This window comes from Temnothorax nylanderi, unplaced genomic scaffold (genome assembly GCF_030848795.1).
Source record: "Temnothorax nylanderi isolate EJ_2023f unplaced genomic scaffold, tnyl_v1.0 TNYL_tig0005_pilon, whole genome shotgun sequence".
Taxonomy (NCBI): domain Eukaryota; kingdom Metazoa; phylum Arthropoda; class Insecta; order Hymenoptera; family Formicidae; genus Temnothorax; species Temnothorax nylanderi.
The window spans coordinates 2,324,962-2,342,842 of record NW_027249067.1 but is presented as its reverse complement, the minus strand read 5'-3'; the positions used below and the strand labels follow the sequence as shown (position 1 = coordinate 2,342,842).

At 34.8% G+C, this 17,881-nt stretch overlaps 3 protein-coding genes across 8 annotated transcripts in view; 2 read left to right on the top strand and 1 right to left on the bottom strand.

The window, feature by feature from the left end:
- The window catches only part of LOC139776430 (uncharacterized), a 95,487-nt gene that overhangs the window by 18,986 nt on the left and 58,620 nt on the right, over positions 1–17,881 (top strand). The gene's annotated exons all lie outside the window — the stretch shown is intronic.
- Positions 22–4,217, top strand: LOC139776855 (uncharacterized). Its single transcript, XM_071713840.1, has 11 exons — positions 22–150; positions 397–528; positions 614–684; positions 762–882; positions 1,105–1,272; positions 1,421–1,629; positions 1,810–1,960; positions 2,061–2,188; positions 2,301–2,472; positions 2,577–2,770; positions 2,907–4,217. Exons 1-11 carry the CDS (start codon positions 31–33, stop codon positions 2,995–2,997), a joined length of 1,557 nt encoding a protein of 518 aa, XP_071569941.1. The 5' UTR covers positions 22–30; the 3' UTR covers positions 2,998–4,217.
- The window catches only part of LOC139776399 (glutamate receptor ionotropic, kainate 2), a 150,034-nt gene continuing 140,070 nt past the window's right edge, over positions 7,918–17,881 (bottom strand). For 2 of the 6 annotated variants that reach the window (XM_071713009.1, XM_071713002.1), the window contains 4 exons: positions 16,343–16,443; positions 15,450–15,657; positions 12,664–12,964; positions 7,918–12,023 (listed from right to left, as the gene is read on the bottom strand). In XM_071713009.1, the coding sequence (XP_071569110.1) occupies positions 12,017–12,023; positions 12,664–12,964; positions 15,450–15,657; positions 16,343–16,443 (617 nt within the window). In that variant the 3' untranslated portion in view covers positions 7,918–12,016. Of the gene's footprint in view, positions 12,024–12,663; positions 12,965–15,447; positions 15,658–16,342; positions 16,444–17,881 lie in introns of those variants that run through there. The other 4 variants (XM_071713020.1, XM_071713030.1, XM_071713039.1 and 1 more) reach the window with 4 other exon arrangements.

Sequence of the window (17,881 nt, the reverse complement as noted above, 5' to 3'; positions counted from 1 at the left end):
TATTGATTTTTAGAAAGTGAGCTTATTGGTATGTTGACGAAACAATTGCATCAAGCTGAGTCACAAATGCGAAAGATGCAATCCGTTTTGACGAAAGCTGAGGAAGGCTTGCGAACTAAAGATCAGGAAATTGGACGCTTAAAGCGGAAGGTTCTCTGTACGCTTTATTTACAATAATCTAAGAATGTAGTATTATTTCATAATATTCATAGTCAGCTTAGTAGAGAGCTGGTCTTTCCGTATTTGTATTGTGTGTTTATTAAATTTAGTTATAAAATATCATCGAATTCATTTCTTTGCGTATTCTGTTCTTATATTTTTTCGTACTCTTATGAACTGTCTTTCGATACAATTTCTCTCCTCTTTTCCGGATGATATATCACGTTACTTTGGTAGATTAAAGAATGGGAAACTAAGTACAAGAGTCAGGAGTTGCTACGAAAGAAAGAGCAACGAAATCAAGCTAGTAATTCCGAATATTTCTATCAACGATGTCTAACGCTAGAACACAAGATCAGCGAGATGGAGGTTTAAATTTATGTTTTAAATATGTCCGTTCTGTATATTTAAAACATAATTAGTAATTAGCAATTGTGTCATTTTGATATTGCAGAAATTCTTAGCTGATTACGGGTTAATATGGGTGGGTGACCCCAAAAATACGACAAACGTAGATGGTAGCAAGTAATTAGAATAAACAATTTGCTACTGGCTAGAAGTAGAAGTAACCGATCTAACAATTAGTTATAATTCCATTGTAGTAATTATATCAACGCCTGCTATGAGCAGTTAGTTGCGAATATCGATCAGTTGAACCTAGCTGCGGGAAAGGGTGAAGTTCACATTCATCATAATGAGAAAGGAGGAGGAGCGACATTCAAAGTAATGCTCTAGTTTTGTACGGCGTACTTCTATATTATTTAAATATTTACGAGATTTACGCTTACAAAATTACGCACGTGATACATTTTTAAATATATTTCGTAAATGTCGGAGAAGAATATTTATTATTGATTAGTTAGAGTTAGTATGTTTATTAATTATTTAGTGATTACACTTACACATATTGTCAATCAGCATTTTCTTTATACATTTTAATTAAAGACGCCTCCCTGCATGACGTTGAAATTTTATAAAAACGGTATGTGGGTCAATGGAGGACCATTGCGATCTTACGATGATCCATCTGCAATCTCGTTTATCCGCGATATTCTGGATGGATATTTTCCATCTGAATTGCAACAAGAATATCCTGATGGAGTGCCCTTTATGGTAAATGTAGAATAGTGAAACAGAATTTTGGAATATACATACATATGAGATATATTCGCGCTTTTTCCCTGGATTCTTTGATCAATACGGGACTAATAAAATTTAGCCCATTCTTCTTCATAATTATAATTTGTACTTGCATTCGTAGATCGAAGATCGTAGAACAGAATTGCATGTAGATGATTCCGCTTGCTTTCCTGGTCAAGGATATCGGTTGGGAAAGCAATCTCCAGTGGATAACTTGTTATCGACAAATTTACGGAGATCGAATAACGTTTACCAAAGATCTACTCGTGCAATCCCTTCGGCGAAAGATAACACTTCCGAGAACATTCCGCTTTTATCACTTCCAGACCGGTAATATCACTACTTCTAAACAAATAAATATCCAAATACCTGATTTTTCTATACCGCAATATACATCCTGAAATACTAAAAATAAGCAAATTTATCTTATAATTATAAAGAAATTATAAGCTGATTATTATTACGTAAATTGCTAAAAAATTTATAACGCATTTTTATACTCTCTATTAGTTTATTGGATCCCAAAATCTCGGAATCGCCTTCTGTCGATCTATTTTCCCTGAGATCGCAGATTTTAGCTTCACACAATAATATCTGCTCCAGTTCCCACCTTCAGTCACATATTAATGCCGAATTGGCACGAAGCAGTCGGCGAGAAAAAGTAAATCTTTAGTTATCTGCTAAAATGTCTGAATATCGAAATATTATAAATATTATATATTAATATTATATATATTATATATATTTTTGCCCCGAAAAAGAGAGAATTAGCCACAAAAAATATGGAGTATGATATGAGTGAGCAATCATCTAAATCAAGAGATACCTTGAGATCTGCAAGTAATAGTAGAACGAGACACCATAGCGTTTCTGATAGATCATCATCAAGGTTTTTTTCCATAAATAAAATAATCAACATTTATTTATGTACTCAAGTTAAATTTTCCTAGTAGGTCACAGATTGTTGAAAATCGCCTCCGATTACGTTCGAAATCTGCCAGTTCGTCGGGAGAGCGATTGGGTATCAGTCAATCAGTATTACGGTCTAAAACATTAAGCACAGCGGAAATAAATAATATTAATGAGCTTAAGATTACCAATCTCACCTCTGAGTATTTCGCGATGAAACATCCTCGAGGTTCGAGATCGGCTACTTGTGCAAGAAAGAGTACGGTGAGAAACATATCAAGTTAACAGTCAGAAAACTGAATAGAAGATATGTAAAAGTCAGATACGTTCAAAATTTGTATTTAAAAAACCAAATTTTACTATTTCAGCCTCCATTATTGCGCCAGGTTAATGAAGCTATTGGAAAATCGAATGAGCTTCGATTAAAAGTTAGATCGTTAACCGGTAGTACTATATATCTAGTGCATGTCTTGGCCGATGAATCAGTGGCAAAATTATACGAGTTACTTGATAAAGCTATGCAAACATCTGGGCATAGAGGGTATAAAGTGGTGTTGAGCGGGTGAGGAAATATCTGACTGTTTAGCTTGATATTCTTAATTTACAAAAATTAATAATAATTACAAAAATAATTTGCAAAAGTTATTTAATCTTTTATCTTCCGTTTTCAAATTTACAATTGATATCGTTACTTAAAGGTATTCGCCGAAGAGATTGCTACGTGTAAATACATCCTTAAAAGAAAGCGGAATCAATAGAGATTGCGTTCTCCATCTTGTAAATGATTAAACTTATCAACTCGTAAAAGTAGATTTTGTATTTATACATATTGTGAAAAGAGACAAATACGTAACGTACGTAACGTAATTTTCGTATGGAAACCATAAAAATATGTAATCTTTCATATTTAAATTTACAAATAAAATAATCGTGTGTAATTTATATTGCATTCTTTCGAACTTTATTTTCTAAACTAAATATTATATTTCGTCAAATTAATACGAATATATATGCATAGAAACAATAATATACGGGAACATAATATCTTTTTCATTATGTCGTTGTATTTCATACATTTTAAATGTCTTATGCATCCTATATTAAGTCTACAGCAATTTTGAGAGATAGTTTATAAAATATTGTACTTATATTCCTTTAAATTCAATTTCACGCACAAAATATATATTTTGCGAAATATTACTTACTCTAATAAATATACTTGGAATAATACTTTGATTTCACTTCTTTTTCATGCCATTATATTTATTTTTTTGTGTTTTTTAAATAAATATTTTCATTATTTATAAAATTATTTTGTCTAAAATATACTTGGCGTTTTTTTTTACATTTTTAATGTCTTTTTTAGGTGGATAATACAGAGGTAAATGCTGAACAGTAAAGGCTGCGTTTCGATATTCACTGCAAGTACTGAAAATCTATAGTTTACGTCACGTACACTATAAATTTTCAGTACTGGCAGTGAATATTGGAATGCAGTCTAGAAAGCAACGGATAAGTACAAATATAACTGTTATCAATAATAGCTGATTATTTTGATGTTTATTTTTAAGTGTACTAGCTTAATGTAGATTTTGTTGATTAATAACTTCTAGTCTACTAATTGCTGTTATTTTAATAAGATAAATTGATAAATGACAGATAATATCTTAAAAAAATGTTGATAAATATCGGGCGATGAAATAGATTTTATCTTAGTATGGTACATATTTCGATACCAATGTTTTCCTGGTTGAATGAATTTGCATACCTATACAAAATGTTGGGAGCAGAGAATAGTATCTTAATTGCAATTAACCCTAGGCCATTGCTCCGTGATTTAGGTTTGTAATTACAGAGTGGATTGATTTATGATTCTGTTAATAGTTATGTATCAGCAAATGAAGTTCTAATATGTAAAGATTAAAGTGCAATTAATATTACATTTTCTTAAATAAATCTCTTTCTTTTCTCATTACTAATGTTATTAAAAATTTTATCCTGTTACACTATTTTATAAATTATTGCCAAGTATGTCTTTACTGGTTTGATTAAATTAATTTTAAATTTATTCATTAAATATTTTATTATATTTATTAAATGTAAAATAAAAGTAAAATATTGTTTTAGAAATAATTTAGATGATTTTATAAACAGTATAATAATATGTGATTGCGATAACATTATTATTTATATGATTATGTTATTTTGAAATGTAAGAATTGAACATAAATGTAAACCTGTAGAAAGCAATATTTTATAGCTCCGGAAGCGATAGTATTTCTATCGATATTTCTTCTTATTTCGTTGCTTCTTCGCCAAATTAATAACGATCGCAAGTTTAATAAAAAGTTATTAAAAATAATAAACGAAAACATAATATGTTTCTACCAAGGGTTTCTGTTAATACATAAAAAGAATTGTCTTGTTTTTACTATAATATTCATTACTAATATTCATTTACTAATATTCAGATTCATTACTATGTGCGTCCAGATTTATGCATATTGATAACATACATGTGATATGCAATTGATTAAGTAACATGATATGCGTATGTAGCGTCAGGAAAATTATGGAATTTCCTATCATCATCAACGCAAACCACGTCGTGATAGCTCCGAGCTCTATCAATCAACGGGATAGGACTCGCGTAGATTTATCTATGGGCTTCCGCCGACGGATCTGTCAGCGGATGCTTTTCGATCAGATATCGTAGTGGGGCAGTTAATAAGAGGTCCTGTTTGTCAATCGATATCCAAACGGGATGACACTCCCCCGGGAAATTTCTAGCGTATTCCGCTCGTAAATTTCATGAGTACCAAGCGATCCGGATTGCACTTAGAGGCATAATTATTGAAAATAAAGAAACACAATGAACTTTATCGAGCGCCCGCATTATCGTAAAATGAAATTAATAGAGGAATCTTGCCTTTGTATGTGTGTACAATCAATGGTAACACGCATGCATACAGTAATGAATATGCTTATATTTCGAAACACTTCTTTTAGCGGTAACAAGTAAAGTTATGTTATATGTGGGGCATTATTTTTTTAAGTAATCCATCCTAATTGCCAAAGTTTTTAAATTATGCTGAAATTTGCACAAATTGTAATATATCAAAAGAAGTTGAACGCGGCGTGAATGATAAAAATCCAAGTTCCTGTAAGTAGACAATCCGTTGGACGTGATGGGTTAAAAAATTTGGACAATTATTTTAGTTTTAATAGGAATACAATTTTTGTGCAAATTTTAGCAACGGAAAACTTTGGAAGTATATAATTAAATTATACGTGAGAAATAGTTTATAGCGCGGATGAGAAATTGTTAATAATTCTTCGTAATATCTTAAGCCAGATGAACAGTGTTACTTTTATATTTCTATTTTGCTAATAATTTACCTTGTCTTGTCTCAATTTGTTAAGTATTGCTAATGAATGGCCGACAATAAATCCCGTTTTGTCGCTTGTAACGTGCGATTTGTTAACGAACCGATTAAACGGCAAAAAGGGAAGTAATTGTGTCGAGACAAAGCAAGGACGACATCTGCTTTAAAGCATTGAGGCATTAATGGATCTCTCCATTGGTTTTAGCGCCTCGAGAGATAAAAAAATAAAAAAGAAAAGAAAGAGAGAAAGACGACGAAGCAAAAGGATCGTTTGTTCCAGGGTCTCGTTAAATAATATTGAAAATTTTTCTCTCGTTTACGAATCTCGCTCGCGTCGCTCGATAAATTTATCTAAAATTTCGCACGTAACTTCAATGGACATCGAAAATACATATAAAGATATAATTTAGACATCCGTCGAACATCATTGTTGTGTTACAGTAATAAAAATTTGAAGAAAATTAAATTACTAGGAAAATTAGGAAATGGATAAACACAATAAGAGTATTAATATACTGAATATTAAAAAAAAAATGTATTTTTATTTGCTAGTTATGTCTCCATGGAGTACATTTGCCGTGAGAAATATTTCAAGAAGTCGATTATAAAATTCTCTGTTCGTGTTAATGGTTAGCTGCTCCTGAAAGCTATCAAAGCTTTGAGATGCCTAGAGATGATTGTATTCCATATATCATCCCCTCATTTTTCTCCTGGTCTCAAATGTCGGGGAATGACCTGGATTTTAACGTACTCCCTTTGAAGCGACACGGCTAAACAAATGTAATTTTCGATATGGCGTAGCTGCAACGTGCTCACTTCGATGATGATTTAGTCTTTTTCCAACAATTTAATGCTGTTTTAATAGTACGAAATGAATGCGATAGAGACGCAGAATTAAAGATACAAAATTTATCAGATTTGGTATTTATAATAGTATTCTCTTCTCTCTGTGTTGCATTAACGATATCTGTTACTGCCTTTAAAAACAATTGCAAAGATAATAACAGATTAATGTGGTTTTATAAATTCTGAATAATTGCAACTATCGCAAGATATGTACAATTAATTATAATTAATTATAATTATAAATAGCATTTTTAAATAACCAAAATATTTACAGTCACCAACGATAGTAGTAAACGATGGATGTTAATGATAATTACTAATTTTTTATTCAATAGATTCGGTAATGATTGAATTTTTTGTTAAGAATTCATTTAATATTTATCTTATAAAACGGAACTCAGACAATTGAAATTGAAATCAGAAACCTTAGGAACATATAACTGTTAACGTATAAGCCTTTTTGAATTTAATATTAGAGCTTGTTCTGTTCGTTATTTCTGCTCGAATTGCATTTTTCTGTTTGATAGACTGAATCTTTGACTCAATTAGAGAATCTGGGAGTTGCGCAGTTGTCCAGTCATGCATATTTCACCGATTGCTTTATCTGCTTTGTTCTACGGATATCGGATTATATACGATTATGGATTTGCGATGTAACAATTTCCTCGAAATCCGTTGAATATAGGCGCTTTCTCTACTGCGAATCGTTGAGAGTTATTGGATGCGTTATCGCAATATCTTGCCAGTAGATTTGTCGAGAATTGCGAATGTACAATCTCTGATTAGCATAAGCATTATAGCGATAGTTGTGATAATCAATCAAAGGCATATTCTGAAATATTTTAGGCGTTGCTTATGATTAACAAAACATTATATTGATTTATCGATCTACGAAATATTATAGGTACTGATAGAATCATTTGTGAAGAAGAAATGCAACTGTAGAGTTATGTATATGCACTTGCCATAAATGTTTGGAATATTCTTCCGAGAGATTGATAGCTTCACCTGCCATTTATAAAAGAATTTTAGAGAGAATTGAAAAGAAGAGTATAGAAGACAAAAACTGTAACATCGCGATAACGAAATGAATTGGACTGCGTAGATAAAAGAATTTGAGAAAGTGGATTACGTATAAACGATTAAAAAGAAATAAAATATAAACGATTGTGAAATACATTAAGAAAATGAGAAATAAAAAGTATAGAACATATTAATTTCGTAATTTTTCAGTTTTTAATCCTCTAATTTTATCATAAAAAGATTTTTTGCTCAGAGATATTATGCTTTCATAAATAATATTAAAAATTACAAGATTTTATGTGTCCAAATTTATTTTTCTTTAATGACGCTTTTAATTTTACATTTTTTTATGATTAATTTTGTAATAATAATTTTTCATTAAGAAAAGAGTTTGTCTCTTTAACGTTATATAACCAGGTGGAAATTTTACTTTACTACAATAATAGCGTTGAGGTAATAGAAACATGTTTTATATCCATAATTTTATATACAGACTGGAATTTTTACGAGCGTCGAGAAAGTTTATTTCCTGTATTATTAAAAACTGTACAATCTTGTTCAAATCTTTTATTTCGATGTAGAGAAAGTATCCAGTTGCGTTCTCGCTGTTGATAAACATTTTTAAACATCCCTTTTATGACTATAGATTTTGATTACTAACTCGTCGATAAATCATTGTCAGCTGTTTCTATGGCTTGCTCATACGTTTCTTTTCGGTTTTACGCAACAAAAAAAATGAAGCTTGATCGAAAGTTTTGGTTGAAAAAAGTTATAACCGTAAATATATTATAATAATATTCAACTGCTTTTAGATATTTCAGAAAATTTTCATGAAAGTGAGAGTATAGAAATATTTCTTATGCAAAAATGGAAATAGAGTATGTCGTGATCTTTGTTGCAATATACACTTATGATATAGATTTGCTCCACTGAAAATTTATACATTATTCGCACAAATATACATATAATAGAGCCGCCGCGATCGTTAATAAATTCCGTGACGAATGTTATTAACGATCTCAATGATTCAGATAAATTTAACTTCCACTTTTTAACTGTATGCTACGTGTAACGCAGATACATATTGTGGCCGTACAAACGTATTGAATGGAAAATGTGTATCGCAAATTGTTTGTTGTAAGTGGCAGTATAGATTGTTCACTTTTATTTTTCTTTCTTTTTTTATTTTCTTTGTAACGCAACGTTTATCGTTAAATATTCGCGTACACACACACACTTGTAGAATCGCTCTCACTCTCTCTTTTTTAACGGCTAATAACATATCAATAAATTCGCTGAACCACGTAATCTTTTCAACAAACAGTGATACACGCACGTAATAATGTTCACAATACGGAACGTCGTAATGTATAGCTAAAAATTGTCAAACAGTTAATCGAGTTACCTACTTTACTTTTTCTTCTCGTGAAAAACATTCGCTGTACACGCGTCAGTATGATAATAAACTATTCAATTGTGTCAAAATACGACTAGGTCTTTTGGCGCATTTGCACGCTTCATAGATTTTCTCGTTTAGCGCACGAGCGCGTAATATGTACGTATATATGTACACACGTCGACACATACATACATATACAGATTTATACATATACATTAAGTGTATTTATAAATTACACGTACATTTATACAAAAAATTTATAAATCACTTCTCAACAATTAGGGTATTATTTTTATAATACAGTAGGGGAGGATTAGATGCCAGTGATCGTATTTCCTTACCTATCATTCGAAGTATCTTACGACTCCATTTCTGACTGATTTGTACAAATGCAAATGCAAATGCAAATGCAAATTTTGTAGAACTGCCAATACTTCTATTAAAAAAAGATTAATTTTACATTAACTTATTTATTTACTACTCTCAATGTAGTGAAAGAAATTTTCTATATTATATAAGTACCAAACATATATAATGAGGTCTGTTCAAAAGATTCCGAACTTTATCTTTATAATTTTTTGGAGATTTACTTACAACTTATTCAGTCTTGTCTCCTTTGAAATATGTTTTTTCACGGTTGACACACCACTCCCAACGCCGCTTCAACTTCTGGAAGCAGTCCTGGTACGCGTTTTTCGGGATTGCACGTAAGTCCGTCTGCGAATTTTTCTTGATGTCTTCAATTGTGTCGAATCTTCAGTTTTGAAAAAAGAAAAAAGTTTGCGAGGGGAGATTGAGGAATCATCTTTGTTTTGATACAGAAGTGACGAATCAGCAGTAATGCCTGCGCGAGCACGCGTCGCGGTAAAGAAACCATGAATTGTCTTTCTACAGTTCAGGTCTTTTTCTGATATTTTCTGGACCTGGCTTTCGAGAACTTTTTTTTCAAAACAAAATCTACGTTGAAAGGGTTCAACACTTGAAGACATCGAAGAAAATTCGCAGACGGACTTACAATGCGATCCCGAATAAAAACGCATACCAGGACTGCTTCCATGCAGAAATGGAAACGGTATTACGAGTAGTGTATTAACTGAGAAGGAATATATTTCAAAAAAGACAAGATTGAAGTGACAAGTTATTAGTGGCCAAACCCTCAAACATTATAAAGACAAAATTATAAAGTTCGAAATCTTTTTGAGAGACCAGACCTCATATATTATTATTTATTATTAAAAATTTAAATATATTTATTGTGATTTTGTTATATGTAACTCGAACTTTAAAGTTTCTTATTCTTCTAATTAAATGATTGAAACAAATTCTTGACATAAGCAACAATACATAATAAATTTTTTATTAATTTTGAATCTTATATTTCTCACTAATTATATTTCATGATAGGTTTAAAAATAACATTCTAATTATTGATGCTGCAAATTTGTCGTAACAATAAGTAGTACTTGCATTTACTTTTTGTAATTCAAGTTTTGTACCTGCACATTTTTTTGCTCAAAATTATTGGACGCATGACATTTGTTTAGGCTAAATCTGGCAGTGGTTATTAATTTGAATTTGGTCCGAGTCATACGATACAACCGTCCATGTTTTATTGCCCTGTGTTTATCGTGCTGTCGCGAGTTACATATGCATGCGAGTTTTATTTAACCATTCGTAGCCTACGATCATTTACTTGTCTATTGGTTCTGTCTGGTTTGCATTTTTGATCGAGATTACGAAAGGTGAAATATTTGTCTCGTGAAATGTTATGGTTGCAGCAAAATTGCGGTCCGAAATTATTGTCACTGGAAATTGCATTCCAATAGACATTGGCATTGCATTAACGTGCGACTATATCGACGATCTTGCGATTGACGCACGCATTCACACATACGTAGAATTGCGCAAAATCACAATTATGATCGTATTTTGATCTTCGTTATTAATTATATGTTACTGCCAATAGGTTAAGAGATAATCGTGAATATTTATTTAGACATTTTGCAATGGATAATCTGATGTTTCATGATTTATTATTGGTTCCCGCGAATAGTTTTTAGCCTACGAATCGCGGTACGGGTGGGATATAATTCTAAATGTGAAAACCAGTCGATTTAAACAAGCTTCATTGATTTTATAAATCCGCTTCGATATGTTTTACTTGAAATTCATCTATAATATCGGCCTGCATTCCGTTGTGGTGTCGCGGACGGTTTCTGGTCCGATTGGATACTTCGAACAAATGTCCGGCTTTCCACTCGATTTTACCGTTGCCCCGGGGAGTTCGAAACACCAGCAATTCCTGGTCAACAATGTATTACGCATGGCATTTCATTTTCCATACGATTCCCATTATTCCGATTGATCCGTGACATTCACGCACTGGCACTTTTCAATTTGATACCGATCCGGCCTCGATTCGTTGGTCAGACAGAGAGATACGCGTTGTTTACGAGTAGCATTCCGTTGTCTTCATAGACCGGCAAATCTGGTAATTCCCGCGATTCACTCGTTCGTTGATGCTGCCTGTGCAAACAGTTGCACGTGAGCAACTACATAGTTTCCATCCATTATCGCGATTAGAACACACATCCTTGCATCAATGTCGGTTCCATCGATATCTTCACGGATACACGCGGCATCATACGTGCCAGAGTGTAATCTCGATTTCGCTTAATCTCCGAGTATCGAGCCAGTTATATCACATGCCCATTTACCACAGTCTCGTTGAAACAATACGAGAATACGTCATCTTAGAAAATGTATCTCGCGAAAAAAAAAACACTAATTCCGGTCACGGCATTCCAATTGATCTCAGTCTCAGATTCTCGTTTGCACGCTTTCGATCGATGATTTGACATCGTCGTCGGCGCGGGATGGCCCTCGTTGCGGTTTACCAACCCGCCCCGGCGACTATATGTGCTATAAGCACGTCTCTTTCTGATCTATCACGTTGATGACCACCGAGGCCTGCGTGGGCAGTTCCTTTTGGACAGGTACACCTGTCGGCACTTCTTCGAGTATTGGTCAAAGGGTCGTGGTCCTCGAGACCGTCGCCGAAGGTGGCGGTGGCGGCGGGGGCGGCGGGGAAATTACTACATCCGGTTCACCCGCCAGGTCGCAGTCGAATCTCCAGAGAATATTCTCAGGGTGGTCACCTCCTAATATAGTACAATAGTTGATAATTTAGTGGCATGAGGCATGATATTAAATATAAAAAGCATAAATACCTTTGATTTTATATCAATACCTTTTACACAATACCTTTTACACACACAATTAATTCTAGTTTTTTATATAATTAATTTTAATACATATAGATAATTACAATATTAAATTATAGCTTGGATTTATAGAAATACTTTCTCGCTTGTTTAATTAAATCATAAGCATCAAAGATTCTTAAAGTATATCTTGGATTTAATATATGCTATATACGTATATAGGTAGTTACTATACATATGTCTTTTAGAGAGCACATTTATAATTAATATCTATTAATTATTATTGAAGGAATAAATAGAGTAGCAAACATAAGGGAAGACATTTAGAACATAACACGAAAAATGACGGAAATTGTAACAATAATTTGATATTTTAAAACAAAGTGACATTATTTCTTTCCATATTTTATATTTTTGGACAAATAAAATCTGTTAACATTCTTTTAATTTTGCTGTAACGATGCAACGATTGCAAACTAATTTATTCGAACTTAACCATAACGATCAACGTGCCACTTGACTTAGCGAATATAATAGGATGGGACAATCGATATTTGTGGCCGATAGATAGTCGTACCTTGACCCAAGATGATGCCCGAAGAGCCCCGTCTCTGCCTCGTTGGAGGTGCCTGGTGTTTGTGCGAATGGTGGCTGTGAAGGTGTGAATGTGAGTGGCAGTGCGTGTGACGCGTGTGCGTGGGGGTGACTTTGCACGGTGGCAGTTGCTGTTGTTGCGATTGTTGCTGTTGCTGCTGCTGCTGCTGCTGTTGAGGACGAAGATGAGGACGAGGCCTGTGCTAGGTGTTCCCGCCATGGGACACCTGATCGAAGCTCAATGATTTCTTCATCTCCGTCATCGACAACGCACCACCCTCCTGCTGAGAGATAAGTAAACGCGAGTGTTAGCTATATCGGGCCGACTAGCGGAGAACTGAGTTCTGCGATGACACGAGTGTACAGACGAGTTATTAAAAGTTGTACGAAGTTGTTAAAAGTTTTTAAAGGTATATAGGCAGGAAGATCGTCATTCGGCTTCCGCCAGTGTTGATAACTATGTCTTTAGAGTTGTCTGTTTGAAACGACCGACACGTGCTTCGCGAAACGATCTTTTTTACGGGAATTCCGGGATATAGTAATACACCGATATGGCTTTCGGATCACGTTTTTAGAATAGAAGGACGTGCGAAGTACGCGTAGATATATCGCTGGTTAAAAGACTGCTATGAAGGCGAAGCTTGCGGTTAATAAAACGAATTTCTTTGCGAATAATCTGGTGGTCTAGACAGATCGATCTCATATAAATAATTAAAAAGGCTACGAAAGATAATTACTTACTAATATGCACTAATACAATTTAACATTGAATACTTCTAATAAAACGATTAAAATGAATATATCAAATGCGTGTATTTTAGTGTTATTTGTCATCATTTGATATTTTATTCGATATCAATTTATTATCTTTGTCATCGCATTTATGTGCGGGATATTATTATACAATATGTAAAATGTTAGGTACGTTTGATGTTGTCTGAATAAACCACTATCTAACGCTGCACTTATGAATCAGCGCGAAAATTATGATTTGATAACGTGACAGATAATGAACAGAGAGCACTCGAGTCTGATGGAGACAGAATAATGCGGTCGCACACACAGTGTGGTTTATTGGAATTCAGAATACGCGATGTGTTCGCTGAAATACAATTGCATTTTCTCAATGATACGGATGTCGTTATTTATAGCGTGTATCATCGACAAATGGTACATTAACATGAGGTAATTGCTGACAGATAGTCGAACCACATTACGTGTTACGATACAATACATTTGAATTCCCGAACACCACAGATTATCGTTTGTGTTTGTGAAATTGTGCACCGCGTGCCAAATAACTTTTTAAAGTAATCATTCCCTTTATCTCGAGAAGAATGAGTGCTGACAATGATTGAAGAGTTTGAATGGTTTTGGGGTCGATTCTGCAGTCTATCACTTTATATTATCGTAGCAGTATTTGGCAGGTGGCATTTCGTAAGATATATCACATATTTTTAAGAGGACGTGGCTAGAATTAGAGATAATAGTTATTATATTCAATTTTGAACGGATTGGTTAATGAAATTTAATTGAGTCTTTAATTCTATGACGGTACGATTGTAATTAATCGTAAAGTGAATGAGATATTCTCCGTGAAAACGAATCTAACATTTAGTAGAGTATATTCTTGTTTGATATGAAATATTCCTGATAGATTTACATCAAAAGATCACTTTCTATAAAAATGTAATATATATGCGTTCCTCTGAAGTTTTTAAAATACGACTGGCTTTTAACAAAAAGATAAATATGTTAGATATTTAGATTTTACTTATCGCGTAATACTTGCATCATGAAACTAAACCATTCTCCATAGAAGTTTTACTAAATTGCGCTCGAAGGTATAATGCGCAATAAAGCGCACACTGTTGTTGTTACAAGTTTGTGCATGCAATTATGTCTAACATACAATACTGGCAATTGTAAGCGTGTATGACATCATCCTGCATTGCAGGCAGTTTGTTAACTGCGAAACATAAATCGTGCGAAAACGGAAAATATCTTATAACGTGTAATAGAATACACGTTTTATAATGTGCACTCGCGTCGTTAAGGAGCCTCGCAATCTAAAATCAATACAACGGCTATCCAAAAACGTACACATTGTACAACACTTTACAGATAGACGTAGGTGTATACAATAAATCCGTGCGAAATCCGCGTGGGAGGTAACTTGGCGTTCATAATACTCCCTTGTCAAATGATGTGCGGAATCTTTCTCGAATACCCATTATATCCCTGATTTTGCGTTTCTATAATATAAAAATTATTTGGAGGCTTCCTGGAAGCTGTACTCTCAGCATGGTAATATCAATCGCGGATCTTTGACTGATAGCACATGCATATTGGCTTTCAAGAATACTTTCTCGCTAACGCAAAGACGAGAATAATCCAGGATTCGCGTAATTGGCTCTGTTCGGTGAAATTGAATTACCGTGGCATGAGTACTGCTCCGCGCGACCAACAATCGGCTCTCCTCGGAAAACTCCCGTAAATCTGTTGCCGCGTTTCTATCTCTCCTGATTGTTTCGCCACTTTTTTTCCGCGAATATGTACGCCAATGACAATTTTTTCAAGTCCGTTGCAAGTGTCTGAGCAGAATTCGTAATTGCGTCGCGCGCAGTACGAGTTGTTTAAGTCGTCGTTACTATCTTGAAATTGAATTGAAGATAGGGAAATACCGCAGCTTGCAATAAGACTAGTATCCTCGAAGACGCCGATTGCGAAACTTGGTCGCGTGCCCGTCATGTGGGACAAGACTTACACCATTTAATCGCGGGATCTCGATGCTCGGTATGTAGGTCGTCTCCTCGTGTTCGGAGGAGCAGAGGCGCGTTCTTCTCCTGGAGGAGCGCGGGCTGCAACGGCCACACAGCCCGGAGGCCGCGGAATTGCGCGATTTCGCAGCGGGCCTCTGCCGGGAACCGCAACGGACGGCGAATCGCAATTCCGAGGCCATCTCGGCGCAGAGAGACTGTCGAACGGTTAAATGATGGTCGATGCGCAGGAGGTGCACGTGCGTGTTCACCATCCAAGAAGTAATCGTCGACGATGCAGTGGACGCCGATACGACAGGTACAACATACACCAAGAGATAATACACAAAACGATCATACGAGACCCGAACTCATGCAAGGCTGATTTCTCCGTCACGCATGAGGCCGTTTGCTCATCAAGACATTCGTTCTTTCGAACAAACATGGCTTGCCGCGGATATGCCTTATCACATTAACATCCAGTCTATATGCATTTACATAAATCAAATACACGTTAAGGTCAAACATCGCCGAAAATGAGAAGGCAGACACTTGATTAAATACGCGAGAGGATAGGGAGATTCGAAATTAATTTTGCAGCCATGACACAGATTCTTTGTACTTCATTATATTATTGTGCTTCTTTGATTCCACGAAATAGAATTGAATTTTATTCATTAATTTGATATGCATTCTGCCTATTATCGCTCAATGCAGTATGAGTAATATCAATAAATGCGTCAAGGATATAGGAAATCATAACATGGAAATAGTCATCCGAGAAAATGACAGAATTTTGAACCAAGATTCAAACGACCTCGCCTATTCCAAGAGAAAGTACAACTCATGCAGCACGTTCACATAAAATCCTATACCGTTCTGTCGGCGTCTCGTTTAGCTTACCCTGTCCGATTGAGTGTTCTTCTTGGAGTTCCAGCAAAACTCGAGGATCGCTACCAGAATCGCTAGTGCCAAGCCGCAGAGCAGTACGACGAAGACACCGCCTGAAATGACAAAACCAAAAGCGCATTATTTTAATGTCGGCGGAATCGCTCGTCCTTCTCTAATTTCACTGCGAGCGAGACGTCGTTGACAGCCACGAAGTACGACGGGGCGTGTTTGTACCCCATCTCGAACTCTCTTCGTGATTCCTCCACTCTCTCCCTCCCCCTCTGCCCACCCTTTGTGGCGCTAGTTTGTTGAGGAGTAAAAAGAAGTAGAAAAGAAGTACGGTAAAAGAAAAAAGGCTCGCAGCGGCGGCCGCGGAAAATCGTGCGCGCAATATCTAAGCGAAGCGTGCACTCTCAGATCGATCGCGTTATACTTTTTGGTCTGTTTCATGGGAAAACTTCGCGATGGAGTATTCGTGGGTAACGATCGTGAGTAGGGCGTGCGTGGAAACGTATATACTGATAAATGGTGAGGTGCTTGTATTTATTGCGATGCGAGAGTCGTGCGAAAACAGTGAACTCGGGAGGGATATTTACGTTCAATACGAAGTTTAGCTTACCCCCGATAGAAGCGAAAGGATGGGAAGTATGCGGAAGTTCAAGAGAGCGTTGCATTCGAAATTAACGGCTGTTTCCACAAAGATTTCGCAAGATTATTTGTAAAACCGGAACTTTCTGACACGAGTCATGAATTGATATATGCTAGTTGCTTATAAGTTGCTACGCGCCTTCCACTTTCCTTACTTCTTCAAGTGTGGAATACATTCTATATTTTGTGTAATCATTAGTTGGAATAATAATTGAGATAAAATTTATGAAGGGTTAAAAAAATGTTTAATATTTATGCTGTATTTTATTTCGGAGCTAATAAATTTAATGATTATAGCGAGATATAGAATGTTGGGTTAGCTATATAAAATTTGGGCAAACACTTTGGTAAACACTTCAACTTCCTCGCCAATATTTCTCTGTACGTGAGATGAGTTTCCACTTTATTGGTCGAAAATACGGTGCAAAGTCCGTTTCTATGCAGTCAGCGAATTCGCCTTTCGCGAACTTCTCAATTTTTCTCGTATAAATTGATGAGAAGCTAAGCCATTAGAAGTTAATCACTTTCCGCAGCTGTTGTCCAAATTTTCACTAACTCATTCTTTTATATATTTAAATGTATAAGATATATTATTTTTAAACAATTATATTTAGATTATTTTCAATTAATTATACGCACGTAAGACCCAATAATAGTAATTTATATGAAATAAAAATTAAACGTAGTAATAAAAGGCAGAGAGAACTTTATAAAATACATTCACTTAAGCTGGCAAATATTTTTTACTCGTGAAACTTTTAGCTATATATTTCAAGACGAGAGAAAGAATGGGGAACAAAGTATGTAGGATGGAGACGCTTTTGAACAGGCTAAAAAGTGTCCACTTATCGTTGACGGCAAGACAACTGAACTGGGATCTCGAGGATGCAAAGTAGATTTGCA

Excerpts from the sequence above, each read along its gene's own strand:
- LOC139776855 (XM_071713840.1), top strand. The coding sequence starts at position 31 with ATGTTGACGAAACAATTGCATCAAGCTGAGTCACAAATGCGAAAGATG. Across the intron at positions 685-761 it reads ACAAACGTAGATGGTAGCAA|TAATTATATCAACGCCTGCT; the intron begins GTAATTAGAATA and ends ATTCCATTGTAG. Across the intron at positions 1,961-2,060 it reads GAAGCAGTCGGCGAGAAAAA|AGAGAATTAGCCACAAAAAA; the intron begins GTAAATCTTTAG and ends GCCCCGAAAAAG.